Source organism: Gossypium raimondii, chromosome 3 (assembly GCF_025698545.1).
Source record: "Gossypium raimondii isolate GPD5lz chromosome 3, ASM2569854v1, whole genome shotgun sequence".
Classification (NCBI taxonomy): domain Eukaryota; kingdom Viridiplantae; phylum Streptophyta; class Magnoliopsida; order Malvales; family Malvaceae; genus Gossypium; species Gossypium raimondii.
In genome coordinates, this window is record NC_068567.1 from 31303737 (window position 1) to 31322968 (window position 19232).

The 19232-nt window shown below is 34.3% G+C and overlaps 2 protein-coding genes across 2 annotated transcripts; both read right to left on the minus strand.

Annotated features, from left to right (window-relative positions):
• Window positions 1–1536: 1536 nt before the first annotated feature.
• On the minus strand, window positions 1537–4021 carry LOC105794050 (uncharacterized). Its single transcript, XM_012623034.2, has 7 exons — window positions 4009–4021; window positions 3137–3334; window positions 2946–3038; window positions 2607–2856; window positions 2393–2489; window positions 1855–1920; window positions 1537–1756 (listed from the first exon to the last, which is right to left on the minus strand). Exons 1-7 carry the CDS (start codon window positions 4019–4021, stop codon window positions 1559–1561), a joined length of 915 nt encoding a protein of 304 aa, XP_012478488.2. The 3' UTR covers window positions 1537–1558.
• Window positions 4022–12280: 8259 nt separating this feature from the next.
• On the minus strand, window positions 12281–18849 carry LOC105794051 (uncharacterized). Its single transcript, XM_012623035.2, has 12 exons — window positions 18606–18849; window positions 17636–17783; window positions 16957–17052; window positions 16536–16612; window positions 16252–16331; window positions 15698–15758; window positions 14879–14946; window positions 14677–14758; window positions 14016–14102; window positions 13862–13939; window positions 13370–13489; window positions 12281–12608 (listed from the first exon to the last, which is right to left on the minus strand). The coding sequence occupies exons 1-12, from the start codon at window positions 18771–18773 to the stop codon at window positions 12432–12434; spliced, it is 1242 nt and encodes a 413-aa protein (XP_012478489.1). The 5' UTR covers window positions 18774–18849; the 3' UTR covers window positions 12281–12431.
• Window positions 18850–19232: the final 383 nt, after the last annotated feature.

The following is a 19232-nucleotide window of genomic DNA, read 5'->3' on the forward strand; positions in this document are numbered from 1 at the left end:
ATTAATTTCACTGACCGAATTAGCTTTCATACCAGGAATACTTATTCAGAATAATATCATCATGGCACATGAGGCATTTCATGCCATTAAAAGAAAGAATTAGGGAAGGAAAGGTATCATGGCCATTAAAATTAACAGAGAGAACATTTGCACAATAGTTCCGAGTAGAGGACTCCACCAAACAGACCCCCTATCCCCTGCTTTGTTCAACCTCATTGCAAATGTCTGATTAGTTAACATCGAGAAAGCAAAAAAATCAAGGAAACTTGAGAGCTATTGTATTTCTTGAAAATGACCATCAATCTCTCATCTTTTGTTCATAGAAAATTGTTTGCTTTTGCACAGTCAATATACCTAATGCAACAGTTATCTCAGAAACGAATAAAATTTTCCGAGTATGCAAAAGAAGTAAAAAGATGGTTTAACCCTCTTCATATGGCTGCTGTAAATGGGCATATTGAGGTTGTAAAAGAGCTTATGAATGTTGACCAAGAATTATGGTCCGGCGTAGAGGGTAAGGGGAACAAGACTCCTTTCCATTTTGCAGCCATGAAAGGGAGGATCAACGTCATCAACGAAATGCTTTCGAGATATGAAGGGTGTATTCAGTGTGCGACAGTTCAAAGGGATTTTTCAACTCGATGGATTTTTCAATGTCGCTTTCCATGATCAACATCCTCACAAGCAAATTCCCCCTGCAATTTGAGCTTCAGATTTGTATGGTTGCACTGTTTTTCACTTACAACACTGCAATGACTTGCATTGCACCGAGTAGCGTAAGAGATTCACCATTATAATGAAATCAGTGCTTTTTTCAATCATACTGACATTAACATCTGCCGAAAAATATTGTCTTGGAAATTATCCTTAAAGCTCAGCCTAGCCCGGCCCAAGTACACATCTAAACACACTGCAAACTCGAGCAGAACCCGTGGAAAACTTGAAAACAACATAGAAGGAAAGACAAAGACTAATGCAAATGGCATCTATTACCATTCTTGAAGATCACATTTGCAAACATATCCCATTTGGCCATACATAATATAGAGAGGTTACTTTTCCTACATCAGTTTCAGGCATTAGATTGCATCCTTCGGATACATGACTGTATATGTAACTTTCATATGCATAGTAGTATGTATACCTTTCACATACATGAACAGTGTATAAACAAGCTTGTCAACCTTTTTTTAGGCTAGTCTACTAGACTTGTTATAAAGCTCTAAGTAGCACCAAAACCGCACACAAATAAACAGTTCAGAACATCATAAAGGAGGCCAAACTATCAAGAGTGTTTGTACTGCTTTCTCCACCAAGACAAATAAAGTCTAATCAATGTGTCGCAAACCAAAAAGGAAGATATTTTGTAAGACAAGGGTAATGATTACAGTGTCAAGGTTACAAGCAAAGCACTTGTTAGCAACATACAGAGGGAAAACGTTTATGATGATCCATGAGGACCTAATAGCAAATCCTATATCCGGACTTTCATAAATAAAAGATAAAGTAACATAAAGAAACTAAGATGGCTGCATCTTGAGAGTTTGAAGAGATTCTATCATTGATCGGGAGATTTACATATTATATGTGTTCTATTACCAATTTTACACTCAATGCCACCAACTTTACTTGTACAAATACGACTCTGTAAGGAACCTCTAAAGACGGATGACTTTGTTTCCTGCTCGACCACTTTCTTAAGGGAACCACTAACGTCACCTAGTGCCCAAGCCAATGATATATGAGGCCTTGGATCCTGTAGGTTGACAAATAATATGATATAAGAATAAGATAATTGCTCTGCATTTTATGAAGTATTGATTAGACTTGGCAATTAATTATAACGGCACAGACCTTATAGAACTCGGGAAGATTGTGAAACTTGTAAACCTCGTTAACAGCCTGAATTTGCTTAGTTATCTGCGAGTTAATTGCAACAAAGTAAATGCCATTTATTTGGAAATAAAAGAACAGTGGAATATAGAGGGAAAAGAAAAAGAACTGCAAGATGAGCATCCCGATTTGTTCTACATAAGATAGCCATCCTACTGAGAGCAGATACGACTTAAATACTTAATTGTCAGGAAATGAGAATAGAAAAAATACCCGACCAGTATGACAAACCAGTGCAAAATAAACATTATTTAGAAGTTTTTACTCCAACTGAAGCATCAATCTCTAAATTATATACCACTTTTAGAAACATAACTTGGAAACCCAAGCATCTCTATACAAAATAAGATAGGCAATAAAGCTATGGTATATCATCCTCTTTCTTTAGCTTTTCTTTTTCACTTGAGATGTCCATATATATAAACAATGAAAGCAAGCTCAATATGCAAAAGAATTACAATTTCAGTAAAAGAAAAAAGGAAAACTCCAGCACACTTACCTCGGGTAATCCTCCCGTAACGACTTCGAGTGAAAGAAAGGTGCGCGTTCGATCATCATTGATAAAAACCTCCCATTTGTTAAAATCAATCCAATACCTACTTGCAATAAGAACAAAGATCAAAACCATATCCTTGAATCATAAGGAAGAAACCCAAAGATTATTTATTTAACAATGGAACTAAGCATAATAATAGTAAAGAATAACATCAAACCGCTTTTGAAATTGAAGTTTCTGGCGAAGCATTGTTACAATAGAGTCAATCTGGTGAACTCTAATAGGAACTGTCCTTCCTAAACTTATCTGGAATTCCCTTCCCAATGCCACTTGTTCAAGTTTATGTTCTTCTTTACACAGTGTATTCAATGGAACAACAATATCCACAACATGGAGATTGGGAACCACGGATGAAACTCTCTTCAAAAATTGACCCATCTCTTTCTTTGATATATACGGTATAAAAACTGAAATAATTAACAGAGTAAATAAATAAATAAATAAGGCAATTCATTCAATTCAATATTAAAGAACTGTGGCCATTCAAAAAAAGTACCTAGAATGTAAACGTGCAAAGCATAGTTGCCTTCGACGTGAGGGAAGCTTCTCACTCTACTAGGCTGACCAGTTTGTAAGTAATCCAAAGATCCTTTTTTCATTATCAAGAAAAAAAATAGTTGATGAGCAAAAAGAGTAAAATATTTTAGTAAAAGAAAGTCATGGGAAATTTGTTGCAGTTTGAATTACCAAGGGAATTGGGAGGGTGAAGGAGAGAAACAGGAGGCGGAGGGAGAGGAGACGACAGCGTCTCCTCCGTTTGGGGATTGGAATTGGCGGGAAGAGACAGCGTAGGGGAGTGGTCGGAGTCGAAGTCCGATGAGTCGTCGTCTCCATATGTTGCTCTTAGCGCTTCCTTATGGAATGGATAATTTGGGAAAGGTGGCTCTTAGTTTTCAAGGCTTTCCTTTCCTCTTCTACGGAACAGCTGCCACTTCCAGTTCGTATGTACGCTTAGAGCAAATCGGCAGAAGCTAGAAGGAAGGAACAGAAGAGGCAAAGGGGAACAGAAGAGGCAGAGGGTAAAACAGGGAGGGTAAACTGAAGAGGCAGCTAATCTGGGCAAAAGAGAGGGATTAGAAATCGGTGGTTTTCACCGATTAAGAAAGTAATGGATTACACGCGTATTAGCAATACATTGAACCAAACGACGGAGTAAAGAGGGATTAGTGGGGCCCACCGATTAGAGGTGTATTGGCTATGCCAATACACCCAACCAAACATGATGTAAGCATACAATCAGAAATTAAATTCGACACTTACACATTCAATTAATCACAAATAAAGGCCTTTAATATTTGGCCATCACCTTTTAGCACTTACCATAATCAGCAATCCCTTATCCATCAAAGGGCCATTCGGCCATGCACAAAATTAGCATGTACAATTAACCAACATGCATATCACATAATTTCAATAATCACCAAAGCACTCAAAGGTAAGACCCACACCTGATTAATGCGAAACCAAAGCACTATTGCTATTATGCAGCTCCTACGTTTAGACATAGACAGATCCCGGTCGGATCTATACATAACACACAAAACATTATTAAAACCAACCTTCAACACCCATACAAGGTTTGGCAAAAATAGAAAACAAATTGAAATTTTATATCTGGGTTTCCAAGATCACTTACTGTCCTACCGATAAAACGAAATATGGAAACAGCCTCAAACTTTACTAGAGATCTAAGGAGTTCAAATTTGGACCTTTTAAAAAAATTCATGAAATTAGCACTCGAAAAATTTGGCCATAGACCCTGCATTATTCGACCATCATAGGAAAGAGAATGAGATTAGATCAGATTTAGACAACTTAAACTTTTCATCTTAGAAACAAAGAGAGCAGAAGAAAAGAAAGATAGCAGAAGAAAAGAAATAAAGGGGGCGACGACAGCAACAATGGTGTCTGGACACTAGGTCACTGGCAATGGAGAAAAAAAATGGCAACAGAAGTGTGGCAACAACAATGGTGTAAGAAAAGAGAAGGGGCAGCACAAGGTTGTAAAATAATTAGGGTTAGGGCAGCATGGTGAGGAATAAAGGAGAGAAAAATTGAGGAAGAAGAGAGAAAATGAGAGGGTGGGACGACAAGGAGGAAAAAGAAATGAGCAAAAGGTTGGACAAAAGAGAAAAAAGCATATATATACTAGTGTTTCTATGGCCATGGCTGGCACACAACTAGGGTCTTGGGCAAAAATACTGAAAACAAAAATTATGCAGGAGAGGGGAATCAAACTCAAGTCTCAAGGATATTTTCTTTAACTCTTAACTATCTAGCCAGTAACTCAACATTGTTACAACCATGCAAAGTTAACAATAAAAATTTGGGATATGACAAGGTAAGATAATATTTTCATAGGATTTTATTTTATATGTATTTTTTATCCAATTATGTTAACATTTTTATTTAATTATTTACATAGGGTCTAAAGATTGCAATTGATGAAGTTTTGCCTAGAGTAAAGCATAGAAATTGTGAACGTCATGTTTTTGCCAATTGATCTGGAAGGAAAAAAGCAAAGTCTTTTGAATTTGATTTTTGGGAAATTGTAAAGGCCACAACAGACAGAGAGTGGGAAGATAAAGTTGCAAATCTCAAGAAAAAAGATGAAAAAACTGCGAAGGAGTTGATGTCCAAGTCTCCTAAACATTGGACGAAGGCCTTTTTTGGATGTCAGTGTAAGTCTGGCATGGTTGACAATAATATTTGTGAAGCTTTCAAATCCAGCATCGTAGAGGCAATGTACAAAAGTATAATAACAATGCTAAAAGAAATCAGGGTTAGGCTAATGACTAGAATTGTCGAGAAGTGAAAGTTCTCTAAATCATGGAAGCAAAACTATGGTCCTTTAGTGAAGAAGAAACTTGATCAAAATAAAAGAGACAGTGTTTAATGGAAGATGGTATGGAATGGTGATAATGGTTGTAAGGTGAAAAAGTGAATAAAGCAATACACAATGAACATTAAAGAACTTGCAATTGTAGGAGTTGGTAATTAACTAGCTTCCTTATCCACATGGTTGTGCTGCCATATGGCACAAGGGTGGTGAACCAAATGACTACTTGAATCAATTCTACCATAAAGAAACCTACAAGAAAGCATATGCATATCCGCTGCAGCCTATCAATGGAACACATGAATGGGCCAAGTCTGGAATGGAGCCTATTCTCCCACCTATTGACAAAATGATGCCTGAAAGATTAAAAAAAAATAGGAGGAAGCCAAAAGATGTGTCGAAGAAAAAAAAGGCCTGGACAACTTAATAGGTTAAGTTGATATTGGCATGAAGTGTTTGTGGAGTTAAGGGTCATAACAAACAAAGATGTCTGTAAGAGGTAACTGTCATTTAAGGTTCATAATATTGATTTTATGTGTTATTTAATAAATAGGAAAATTTGTTGATTAAATATGTTATTCTTTTGTTTATTGCAGACCCATCAACCACAAAATGTAGAGCCTCAAGAAGCAAATAATTCAATAAATACTAAACTTATAAATATGATTTTATTTTATGCTTGAAATATTTTACATTAGCTAATTAAATTTTTATATTTTTATTTGTTACAGACTCATCAGTCGCAAAATGAAGAGCCTCAAGTCGTAAATAATTTAGTAAATATTAAACTTATATTTTTATTTTATTTAATATTTGGTTGATTAAATTAGTTTTTCTTTTGTTTGTTACAAAGATCAATCAGCTAAAACTGCAGATGTTAAAGTTGCAACACCTTCAGTAATGATAATATTATAAATCTAATTTTATGTCATTAAATAAATATGAAATTGGTTGCTTAAACTTTTATTTTTGTAATATTTGTTGGTTCTTGTAATTGTTATTTGTTGTGATATTATAGAATTCTTGTGTCAATTTGGTTGTTAATTTGTTTTCATTTGTTTGCTATAAAGGAAGAATAACTCACAAACTGTTAGGATAGCTTCAACACCTCACAAACCTAATGCTAAGTCAAGAAGTGCACATAAAGTGAAGCAAAAGTTGGTCACAGTGGACAACAAACATGTAAAGACTAGACAAATACCTATCACAGGGTATGGCCTTTACATAGATATGGAAAGTGGGGAGGAAGCCTTTTATGTAAGCTCAACTACCAAAATTTTTAGTCATTTTCAATAACTCATTGCAGTGCTACATTCTTTAGTCTAGTTTGAGATTAAGGACAGTTGAATCCAAAAGGACATCTACTATGGGTTCTTTGGTGAAAATTAACTCCCCGAACAAAAAATGCAAACAAATTAAAAACCATATTAACAGTCAAGAATCAATTACATAGAATCAACGAAAGAAACAACACTTTTATTAAATGGAATGTCATATTTCATAATTTTTTTTTCATGGGAACCTTTTGTTATAATGACCGTAATTGGCTTCATATATTTTTTTGTTTGTACCATATTGGTTGACAATATGATTTATGGTATAGGAACTTCTCGCTATTGTGACAATGGTTGACAATAAGATACAAGCGCATTAGTTAACTATCTCTTTGGTATAATTTGTGGCAATGCTATTACCCGCAATTGGAAAGCATGAATCCACCTTTTGATATTCAAACAGGCCATTAAATTGTCAAACAAGATTCAAGTATTCTTTTCTAATTCATATTATGTATATTATTATATATTTTAGTTACATAAATGTGAATTTAAAACCTTTACAGCAAGTCCAGCTTAAGTCATCAAACAACAAGTGTTGGAATGAGAAATTAATTGTAGTGATAGTAAAACTAGTCATGCCAAGAAAATGATAATCTAAATAAAGTTCATCCCGAAAATAAAGAATAAATTTACAAGCAATCAAGAACAAATCAGGAAGTTTGTAACATTGAAAGCAGTATTCTCAAAGCATAATTAAATATATAATAATGTTTGTAATTAAATATGTCGATTACATGAATCATATACATAAGTTTAGAAATTTACATTTGTAAATAATGTTTGGCTAATTGCAAACTGTCAATCATATATAATAAGGATAAATTTTCACAAAAGATAAATATCAAAATATTTACATCAAACATCTTGCAATTATTGTTGCCATTACATATGCCAACCTGGTAAGAAAAAACAAAGCAAAATAGATGGGTAAACATATCTATGATAATGTGAAGTATAAAGCATGGTAATGGCATGATCAAATCAGAAAATAAAATACAAACAAAAACTTCACACCTATACATGCGGACAAATAACCCATTTTCGATACATTTAACTAACCTATACTTCACTCCATTACGATTATTTTCTCTTTTGAACTAAAACAACCCAAATACTAAATTTAATTTTGAAATTCTAAATTTAGGGTTTCAGAACCCAAATACTACAATTATTTCATAAGCCTAAACCCAAAATATTAAAATACTCAATCAATTAATAGCGAAATACTAACCTTTGCTCCACCTCAGTCTCTCGATTCCAGGTTCCAAAATAATTCAAAGCTTCATTTTTTGTCTTTCAAAAGGTTTCAATATTTCTTACATTTGTTTACTGAGAGGTTTTCCTACTAAGTTCAATTTATTTTAGATAATTAGGTTTATTTTCTTTAATTTAAGAGTTATTTCTTAAAAAAATTATATATTATTTATTTTATTATTTTCCACATGTAATTATCTTATTGGGTTATCTAAGTAATAAATTACCTCTAATTAAAAATATTCCACGATAAAATTTCACATTATCCCGTTAATTTTTTTGTAACGTGCTTTTTCCAAATATGTTAGAAAAACAATTAAAAAATTGATGACAAAAAAGTTTGAAAATACAATTAGAATTATTTTGACAAAGCATACAAACATTAATGGCCAATTTTGTTATCAAACTAAAAAAAACTCAACCATAAAAGTAAAAAGAATCAATCCGAACCATGAACGATTTTAAGATACAAATTAAAAATCACAATCACCCAAACCAAATACCATTTTATTTAATCATAATCAATTTAATTTTTATGATTAAAAATAAATATTTTATATTTAAAACAATAGAAATAACTTTAAAATATGATATAAAGTATTATTTTTCAAAAACTCCATCATAAGAGTAATTAATTATTTTTATTTTATAAATAATTTTTATAGAAATATTAATGAAAAATATTAAAATTTTATCAAATAAAGTTATATAATAAACCTATTATGTCAAAATACGTCCAAACACCCTAAACCAAAAATTGGTATAAAAACCAAAAATTGGTATAAAAAATTGTGAACAAAACTTAATTGAATTATCACGAACAATCAGAAAATCCAAAAATCTTAATGTTATGAGCAGGAATTAAGAAACCAAAAATGGCAGAGAAAGAAGGGAAGAGAGGAATTCCAGAGAGGGGAGGAAGAGTTTGAGAAGAAGGAAGAAGAATTAACAGAAAAGAGAGAATAATTCTTCAACAATTTTCATTAACCAAACAATGACCTCAGCTAAAGACAGAACGACATATATAAAAGAATATAACAGCAAAATATAACAGCAAAAAGAAAATAAAAAGCAAAAGAAAAATAGTTGGATGAAATGCCCCGTATCATCAAGTCTTCTGCGCACTGTTTCACTAAAGCAAAACGCATCATTTTGCTTGGTATTCATTTTGGCTTGAATCAAATTCTTCCACCTCAAAATGATCATTGTTCTCAAGGATTAAACTGAGGAAAAGTTCCTGAATTTTCAATAGGATAACCATAAATACCCATTCTTCAATCAAGCATAGGGCATTCATCAACACAAAGTTCTTGATAGTAACATCAAACTTGAATTCAATGGGGCATAGATCATCAAAAAGCTCTAGCCCAACACTATCCATTATGTCATTAGGATCAGTAACCTTATGCACTTTGGTAATCATGGTAGGAAATTTCACATCGTTATAAATCCAGTTTCCACGTGCCTTGCCTAGAACTGGATAATATAAAAGGAATTGTTTTGGCCTTTGAGAGTTAACCCATATCATCAGTAAGAGAGACGAATTCATCATTGTTAAGCAAGCAAAAATCTAATATAGCCATTTCTGCAGTAACTCACATGACTTCATTGAACCTAAAGCCAAACTTCATGTTTAATGAAAATCCACACATTTTCTCCGAATTAGGACATCCATTACGAAACTCGTAAAGTGCAAATAAAATGGGAAGAGGAAGAGTACGACCCACAAGCTGCATTTTATGCGACCATTTAATGTTCGGCATGAAGGCTACCCTAATAGGAATGAAGGCAATTGAGGAAGGTCTGGAACAACTAAAAATTCCAGAGGCATGGTCATGTCATCGAAGGCCACATCAATGAGCTCAAAATGGCTAGAGAAAGCTAGTAAAAGGTCCAAAGGGAAGGTTGCCCACATTTGCCTAGAAGCAGCTTCACATATACTTATTGGCAAGCTAATGTTATTGAAGACAAAAGAAAGTGCAAGAGGACCTAAACCGACCAAATCCGCATACTGTCAACTTCTCACACAAAATTCATAAAAGTCTGAATTAAAAGATTCCTTCTGCTGAAAATCCTTATGGGACTTCTGCATCTTGGAACCTAGGCCTTCCGTAAGATTGTCATTCAAATAACCATGAAAATAGTCAAGGTACACATACTTAAACCTTTTATGAATTTCATATTCATCATCACTCAAGAAGTATAGTAAGCTATCCTCAAAATTTAGGACCAAATCCCTTAAGGCACAATATCATTGAGCTTCAATCTTCCCTAAAGACATTATTAGCCTAATCAAAATAAAGCCACCAAATTCATCTAGCTCGCACACCAACTTTGAGAGATCCCTAGTCAAAAAGGGTTTGCAAAACTTTGAAATTTCCGTAGCAACATATCCTTCATTGGATGAAGAATGCCCATAACAGAACAACTTGAACTCACAACTCTAAAATGATCCCAACATTATGCAAAAATATGATTTAGTTTCCCACTGATATGTAGCGTCCCTAGATTGTGACCTTAATTTTAATAACCTAATCACATCAATGAAGCATGGATTATCTAAATCATGAGCCCAACACAACAATGGCACCATTGGTGTATGCACATCACAAAGAAGCAATAAACCTTTGGAAGCCAAAACACATTGAAACCCATCAGCTTCTGCTTTAGAAAACATTAGGAACTGATCCTCATCAACTACAACATATGAGCTCAACATCTCAATCTAACCTAAACAAATTACATTGCATTCATCATGCATAAAATCAAGTACCAAAGTAGCATCTAACCAGGAAACAACTAAAATCCTAAGATGCAAATTGAACTCAATACCCAACCATTTATAATTCTCTGTACCACTCAAATCATCCCATAAAACTCTAAGTTCACTCCCTATAACATAGCCATTAAGTGACTGTCAATTAACATAAGAAACTAAATCAAACAAGAACAGTGTACCATTTTCTAACAAAACCACACTTTCTTCAGGTATGTATGGACTGCAACAAGCACAGACAATTGAGGAACTCTTGAACTGCTCACTACCTAAGTAATCCAAAGCACGGGTTTTGCAAGAGTTATCAAATCTAACCGAATACCAATGAACAAAATATAGAGTAGAAGCCAAAATTCCCAACAACAGAATCACCTGAAATCTCGTCGAAATCATCAATTAGATCGTTTGCTACTGGCACTCTATTGAAGGATTATTCATTTGGAGAAATCCTACCCATCACTGTACACTTATCATTTGTCCCAGCTATGGCTTTACCTTACTCATGTCCCTGACATTTTGTGTAATTGAAACAATCGAAATACCATAATCAGGTTCACCCTGTTTCTATAGCGAAGGAACCTTGAACATCAAATCCGATTGAAGTGCTTGAATTTCGACTTGCACAGACGAATCTCCTGCCTTCACAACCGATGCATAAGAGAAAGCAACAGTCGTGCAGACTTGATAGAGCTTGTTCTTAAGGATTGCGTGGTACTCATCCGTGTCACTCGATACCATCGGTGTCAAATAGGATGGCGGAGAATTACGATTATTAGGCCTTTTTACCTCCACCACCCGCATCACCATTTTCAAATTTGGAAACCATCATTTAAGGTACCGTTACAATCACATTATCGCTCACACATGACCCCTAGATTGTCTCACCGTCATTATAAAACTATATTTTAAGCTGACAACAATCATCATAAATATTACGACCGTGTAAAGAAATTCTAACTAAGATAGCATTGAAGCGTCCTTCAAATTGGATCAAGGCTTGAAAGCAATTCTAACTAAGATAGCATTGAAGCGTCCTTCAAATTGGATCAAGGCTTGAAAGCAAATCAAAGTTTGAAATGTGACGATTTTCTTCACAAATCCATGAGGTGAGAAAACTTGGTGGAGCGCTTCCATGATAATAGGATAAAGCATATGATGGATTGTGATCAAGAGGGTTCAATTCGACTCATCACCAACCATGGAAGATCAACTAAAGCTCTTATGCCTTTGTTATGAATAGAAATCAAGAAGCCAAAAATGGCAAAGAAAGAAAGGAAGGAAGAGAGAAATTCTAGAGAGGAGAGTAAGTGTTTGAGAAGGAAGAAGAATAAACAGGGGAGTGAGAGAGAATAATCCCTCAATTTTCATTAACCAAACAATGACCTCAACCAATATAAGAGAAGGTAACAGCAAAAAGAAAATAAAAAGTAAAAGAAATAGTTGGATGAAACACCCCGTATCACCAAGTATTCTGCACACCATATCACTAAAGCAAAACGCGTCGTTTTGCTTGGTATTCATTTTGGCTCATATCACTTAACCGAACTGAATTGGGAGGTCGAAAGATGCAAGCATATAAGGTAGCTAAATGAGGTTCAGTAAAAATAAACCAAACTATGTGAAAGTTGTGAGCGGAAAATACCCAGTTGGTACATAATTAAATTCACAGATAAAATTCCACATTCTCCAATGAAAAACCAAAGAGGAACAAGCCAAAATAGATATATGAATGCATATGCCTTAATTATATAGTTTTATGAAAGTAAATTTTCAGAGTTAAAGGACCCCAAAAAAAGGATTATTGATAGCAGAGTTGAGCTCAGATCCAGCTGAGTTGAGAACTTGCATGTCGACCTTGTTTCTTGAGAGAAACAAGAACTCCTCTCCTTCAACTTTCTCAAACCCACACAGCTCCAAGAACTCCACTCCTCCTTTTACAGATCCAACTCTATCCTGTTATGATAGAAGCATAAAATCATGAGATGTGGGTAGATTTCTTGTCCTGTTCCTGTATTTTTATTGCGCCATGCTCGTGTTTATGCTTTTTTTTTTTTCACATATATAAACTTAGATGCATTAATAATCCATATTACATAGACTTGATATATGCATGTATTCATGTCATGTTCATGTCATTTCAGCAGAGTATAATCATAAAAGGAAATTTTAGCCAGTGTCCACATGTCTTCATGGGTAAAGCTTTTTTATATGATCAATTACACAGAAGCAGTACATGTAAAACTTGTCCAAGTCCAATCTAACTCAAAATAATAACCTAAAATTTTATATCAGTCCATCTGTATTTGTAAATGCATAATCCAAACCTATTTATGTTTGCCTACAATATTTTTTCTAATTTTTTGACGTGTTATTTTTTTATATGATCTTTTGTAACTTACATTTTTTTTTCTTTTATTAAGTTATTAAGCACAGATAATATATCTTTTAAGGTTTATGCTATAATAAATTACATAATATATATAATATATCATATATTATATAATTAGAAAACAAGCTGAGCCAAGCTTAGCCTTGTATATTGGTGCTAAAACCTGGCTCATTTGCTTAAACAGACCCTTTTTTTCTTTTTTGGCTAATGCCCATTTTGGGTAATATTGGCAAAGAAATCTCAGAAAAAAATAACAAAATATATGTGAATAATCATCGATGTTGAAATCAGTAGCTGATGTGATACTAAGGGTTCAAATTGTTACCTGGAAAGTTTGATTATTGAGTCTAATTTTTCTGAATTTCTCCTCATCAGGATTCCTGGCCACATTTCCTATGTATGTAAGAAGAGTCTGGAATGCTCTCTTGACTTTCGCATCATCATCCTTATCCAAAAAAACGGAACAGAATAAAAAATGTTAGGCCAAAACAATGATCTGCTGCTTAAATATGCTATAAGTGACATGAGCTAAATTTTTTGTTGTTACCAACGACCATGGAATAAAAATCAGACTGGACCGGAACCGGTGGTCTGTCCGATTCTAGTTTTCAAATATACTTTTTATTTTATATTAGGAAGTAAAAATTTTACATTTTTTTATTCTACATTATAATGTAAAAAGATATTTTTCATTATCATGTCCCGTCAATATCCATGTCCTAATTTTCAAAACTTTTTGTGTCCCAATGTATGTCTACATCTATGCTTCCTATGCAAGGTGAAAATAAGTAGTGATCAAGATTAAGATTTTATTCACCTTGTGATTTTGCTTGAGGGATCGCAAACATTCGCGCATTTGTTCAGCCTTTGTGGCAGGCCTAACTGGCAATGCGCTCTGCAATACAGAAAAAAGAGTTGTATGAAAACTTGAATTACAACAATCAGCGCTATTCAGACAGAAAGGCTATTACCTTTTTCTCCTCCACAATGGGTGCAGAAGGTTTCGGTGCTGCTGAAGGCTCCTCTGGTGGCAGCCCAAGCTTCCGCCTTCTCTCTGCCTGCGAGACATATTTAAATTTATTTTCCAGATCTCAACAGCGGAATCAAGTAACAAAAAGTTATGTTACTTCGATACTTCATTTTTCTTGAAGTCCAACATTTGTATCTGAAACATATCCGAACAAAGGTATAGGGATATGGTCCTCCAAGGACCCTCCAAATACAGGGAAATCTCAGAAAAAATTTAACACACCTATGTCCGAGACTCACAACCAAGTCCGAGTAACATAACAAGCCTTTATTTTTTATTGTAGAATTTATGACAAGTGAAAATTGCAACATAGACACTGTTTCTGTTAGCTGCTAGAAGAGATAAAGTTGTTACCACTGTTGGATAATCTATGTAACTCCGATTCTTCATTTTCCTTTTTAAGTATTCATGTCAAACACTGCATCTGGCACATACCCACACATAGAAATGAAGATATGACCCTCTAAGGATCTTCCAAATACATGAAAAACATGTAAAAAATCGAGCATACCATGCTGGACACATGCTCATATCAAACACTCATGCCAAGTCCGAGTAACATAGTGGATAATTGATTGGACACGGGAAGAAAGAGTTAGAACCTTATCTTCCTCCAATTTCTGACGAATCTTTTCCCGTGCTCGTTTCTCTTCCTCTTTTTCAGCTTTCCGCAGGGCCACCAAACTGTGAAAGCAAAAAAAAAAGGAAAAAGAAAAAGAATAACAATTATCATGCAATCAAAGTTGGATTAAATCATTGCAAACAGAAGGGGGAAAGGCACACAACATAAACTAGAAGACAAACCGTTTTCTTTCATTTTCTTCTTCAATACGTTTTGCTTCCAACAACTCCTTGCCCACTCGAATCCTCTCCTGAAACATTGAATACTATCAGACACAGAAAAAGTTTTATGATGCAAGAATCATGAAACAACATGCTTCAGGAAGAAGTTGAGAGAGAAACAAATTCAACATGATTTATGGCCCTACAAATGCTCCATGAAGAAAATGTGGTTTGAAGGAGATTAACAATGCCAACAGAGTGAAAGAGAAGACCAAAGACATGAATGAAAACTACAAAAAAGGACCTTACATTTTACATGAGTTTAATGGGGAAATGGGTATTAGATAGAGCAGGAGAGTGCAATCGTCCATATAGCTAATCCTTCCTTTTTTGGAAATCCCATGAGGTGGGAAAAGCTTATTTACAAGCATAGTGTGGTTGTTGTCCATGTTCTAGTTCAGAAGAATAAATGCTGCCTAAGTTAGCTGAGACAACATTTCTACCAACTGGACAATCACAACAAAACAATATTTGACCAATCCCAAACTATTCCAATATGCATTAATGTATTTCTCAATAGAAAATTGGTCAAAAGAAATATTTACATATTTCTATGGCTTTCCATTACATTTTTAACAGTATACCGAAATTATCTCTGATTCTGATCACAAGTCCTACGATTATGCAAAGGTACTAAATCAATTGTTCCCAGTACAAAAACATCATATGTGCTACCAGTGTAGGAAACAGCTTTAAGGATATACATTATATATACTTATACATACATATTCATTACAAAAATTAGACTGCAGAGTGATAAAACAAAAGATGAAGGACCACCTTTTCCCTTTCTCGTTCCATTCTCCTCTCCTCTTCTTCTTTCTTTTTCCGAGCCCTCTCCCTATTATTTATGAATAAGATGAATATGAAACAGGAGAACACTGTCCCACAGACATACAAGTCTTCAATAACATCTTGAAATATATCTGAAATGTATCATAGTCCTTCAAGGAAAGACAAGCTAGAGAACTTTCAAACTTTTCATATCATAAAAATGAAAGAGATTGGAATGAACTTTTAGCTGCATAAGACAGGCCAGACACCTGGAGCTTGGCAGTATGATCAAGGGTTATTATACTAAAAGTGGAAACTATGTTTTTTCCTTAAATATTAGTGTCCAAAGAATATCTATTATCACTACCATGGATATGACCAAGAATCCTCAAAATACTTGGAAAAACTTCAAAATTTTTTTTGAAAAAACCCGTGTCAAACACTCACACCCGAGTCCGAGTAATATAGGTGAAAAAGCAATGACAAATGCTTCAATCACCAATGACTGAATTAGGCATTCTATTTTATAATATTGAAGAATGCAACTTTATAAGCCATACCGTAGCTCTTGTGCTTTGAGTTTCATCTCTTCCGGTGTAAGAGAAGGTTTAGATGCCTCAACATGTCTGTTGACAGGTACCTGAAAAGACAAATGCAGGTGAAAACCCAATAAATGCAAGGGAATGTCTTACACATATAAGGCTGACTATAGGGATGTTTAGGGGCAAAACCCAACCCTCCCCTATCCTCATAAGGCCTTCTAATCAAAATTCTTATCAGATTTGGGATGGGTAAGGCTTTAGATGCAAACGCAACTCTACCGTATAGGACACAAAGAACATACCATGGGCATCTGATCTATGTCTGGGTCAGCCTCATGTTCAACTACCCAGTTCACGGCAGCCTCAAGACTTGTATTACCTGCAGAAGAAACCCAATGTTTATACAACAGCAAGTATGCCATAGGCTTGCACCTATAGTATGAAACCCACATTACTATTTCCTTGTATTTGTTGTATTGAAATCATGAATGCCAATAAAAGAAAATTAGTTGACCTTAGTGGTATAAAAACTTATTTTACGCAAAGCAACCTGTTGGATTATGGAGTTAAAGCATTTCAAAATGGAGACGAACATTGAGCAAAAAGAAAATTCACAACCTGATTTATATCCAACACGAGAAGTAATATGATTTACAACCTGGCAGGAAAGAGAGAGAAAAATGTAATCTATAGCAATTAAAGAAGAATGTTTAATGGCCTTACCAGAAAAATGGATTGCACGGGTTGCTCGTGCTGTAGGGAAACCCATTGCTTCCAGTTCTTCAAGCAGTTTTTTGTCAACCTCTGGCACAACCATCTCTACCAAAACAAAGGAAAAGGAAACAATTAGAGACAATGAATTCACACATATATAGAGCAATTATGTCCATTCAAATTTGCATGGTTATTAGAAGGTAAAATTTTCATAAGGAAAATACAGAATCATCTACAATTATGAAATTATTCCAGCTCCTATCACTCAGTAGCATTTGGCAGAAAGAGTAAAACTCCCCCACAGTACAATTTAGAATAACATCTTCATCAATTATTCCTGTCCCCACCCCACCAAAAAGAAAAGGTAAATGGAATTATGGCATTAAAACAGTGCTTCGCAAATAATGGTCTAGCTATCAAATTGTAATAACAAATCAACAGAACAAATGAAATGGAAACGTCAAATTCTCATCCCAAAGGCCAGAAGCTGCAAAGCCATGTAATAAGAGAAGAATCTGTCAAACAATTAAATCCAGAAAATATTTTGTACAAGAAGAGTATCTACTCAAAACAGGCAATCGCTACGCTCTACAATAAACTTAATAGTAAATGACCCTTCATATAATGAGAAACTGACACAAAACAATTTAACCTTGAAATTTCAAATAAATACAAATTGCAAATGTACCTTCAGGCTCACTGGTGCTACCTGCAGCAATAGCCTCCTCTGACTCCTTAGCTACCTTTGGAACCTCCAAACTGATTGGTTTTGCTGCCTCCAAAGTCTTATCAATAAACTCTGTATGCCCCGTTCTTTTTGTATGCAAATCACTTTCCTTCGAGATGAAACAGGAATAAAGCCCCACAAATCACAAAATGGAAAACATATTTTACAAAAAAAAAAAAAAAGTATCACAGAGTTGTAAACCATTTGAGATTTTGTTTTAATAACATAAAATTTTCCTTAAAAATCAAAATGTAGTTTTAACTTCAAATCCCGCAAAAATCCAGTTCATGTAAGCAAAAGCAACCTTTTGAGATTAGAAACAAATGTCTGCACAAATACTACAAAATGATGGAAACTTACCAACAACCATAGCCCCAAAAATTTACCAAAGCCTTTAATCTAAACATCCATATTGTAATAGCAAACCTTCCAACTTTCCCCTAGGTAATTTACCAAGTCCTCAAAAGACCCAAATCAATGCAAAAGAAAAGTTCTCAAACAAAAACCAATGCAACACAAAAGAAAAACTTCAAAATTCAAATTAAATGCTAACCAGTGCCTAATGGCATTGGCGAAAGTATACATTGAAAGAGAAGTATACTAAAAGTAACAAATTCTTCAAAAGGTAACTAAATAATTCTTAACCGAAGAGTATAAGTACCGGTTAAGCAAACACTTAAATTAAATCAAGACAGTAACAAAAGCACGACTTTCAAGTTAGATCCAATTCAATTTAAACCCTAATTTCAAGTTAGATCCAATTCAATTTAAACCCTAAACTTTCAATTCCAACTCAATTCATGAGAAAATGCAAATTAAGCCCAATACAAGATCAAAGTTTTAAAACGCGATTAAATCAAGAAAAGACTAGAACAATAAAAGACGTTGAAATAAAACCCTAACGAAATTAAAGTAAAAGTGGATGTCATACGATTTTGGATCGGCATGGTTTGCCACAAGAAGAGCAAACAAGATTGAGAACAGCTTCAGTGGACTCGGAGAAGTTGGAATGGGAGGTGAGTTCGGCATGTTCTTGGGCTTCCTCCACCGATTTCAACAGAGCCCCACAGTCCCCACACTTCAAAGAAACCCCCGCCATTGATGGAATTTCGTTGATCAAAGCTCCCTCTTCAGATACTTGACTCTTCTCTGAATCTATAGATGAAAAAATGTATCATAAGGCTTTTGGGATTCACCCTTTTAAGTTGCTTTCTCGGTGAGGGATACGGGACTCAGACCTGTCCATGGGCCGGGCCGAAATATGGGTCTGAGATTTTGCCCAGGCCCGGCCCGAAGAAAAAATATGGGCCCTGGCCTGGTCCGTTTTTAATTAAAATTAAAATTATTTTTTTAATAAAATTAAAACTAATTGTTATTAAAATTAATTATTAGTAAAATTATCAAATTATTAATTGTTAATTGTATTAATTGTTGTAATAAAATCTAACATTTGATTAGTAAATTTATCAAATTATTAATTGTAATAAAATCTAACATTTGATTAGTAAATTTATCAAATTATTAATTGTATTAATTATATTAATTGTTGTAACAAAAT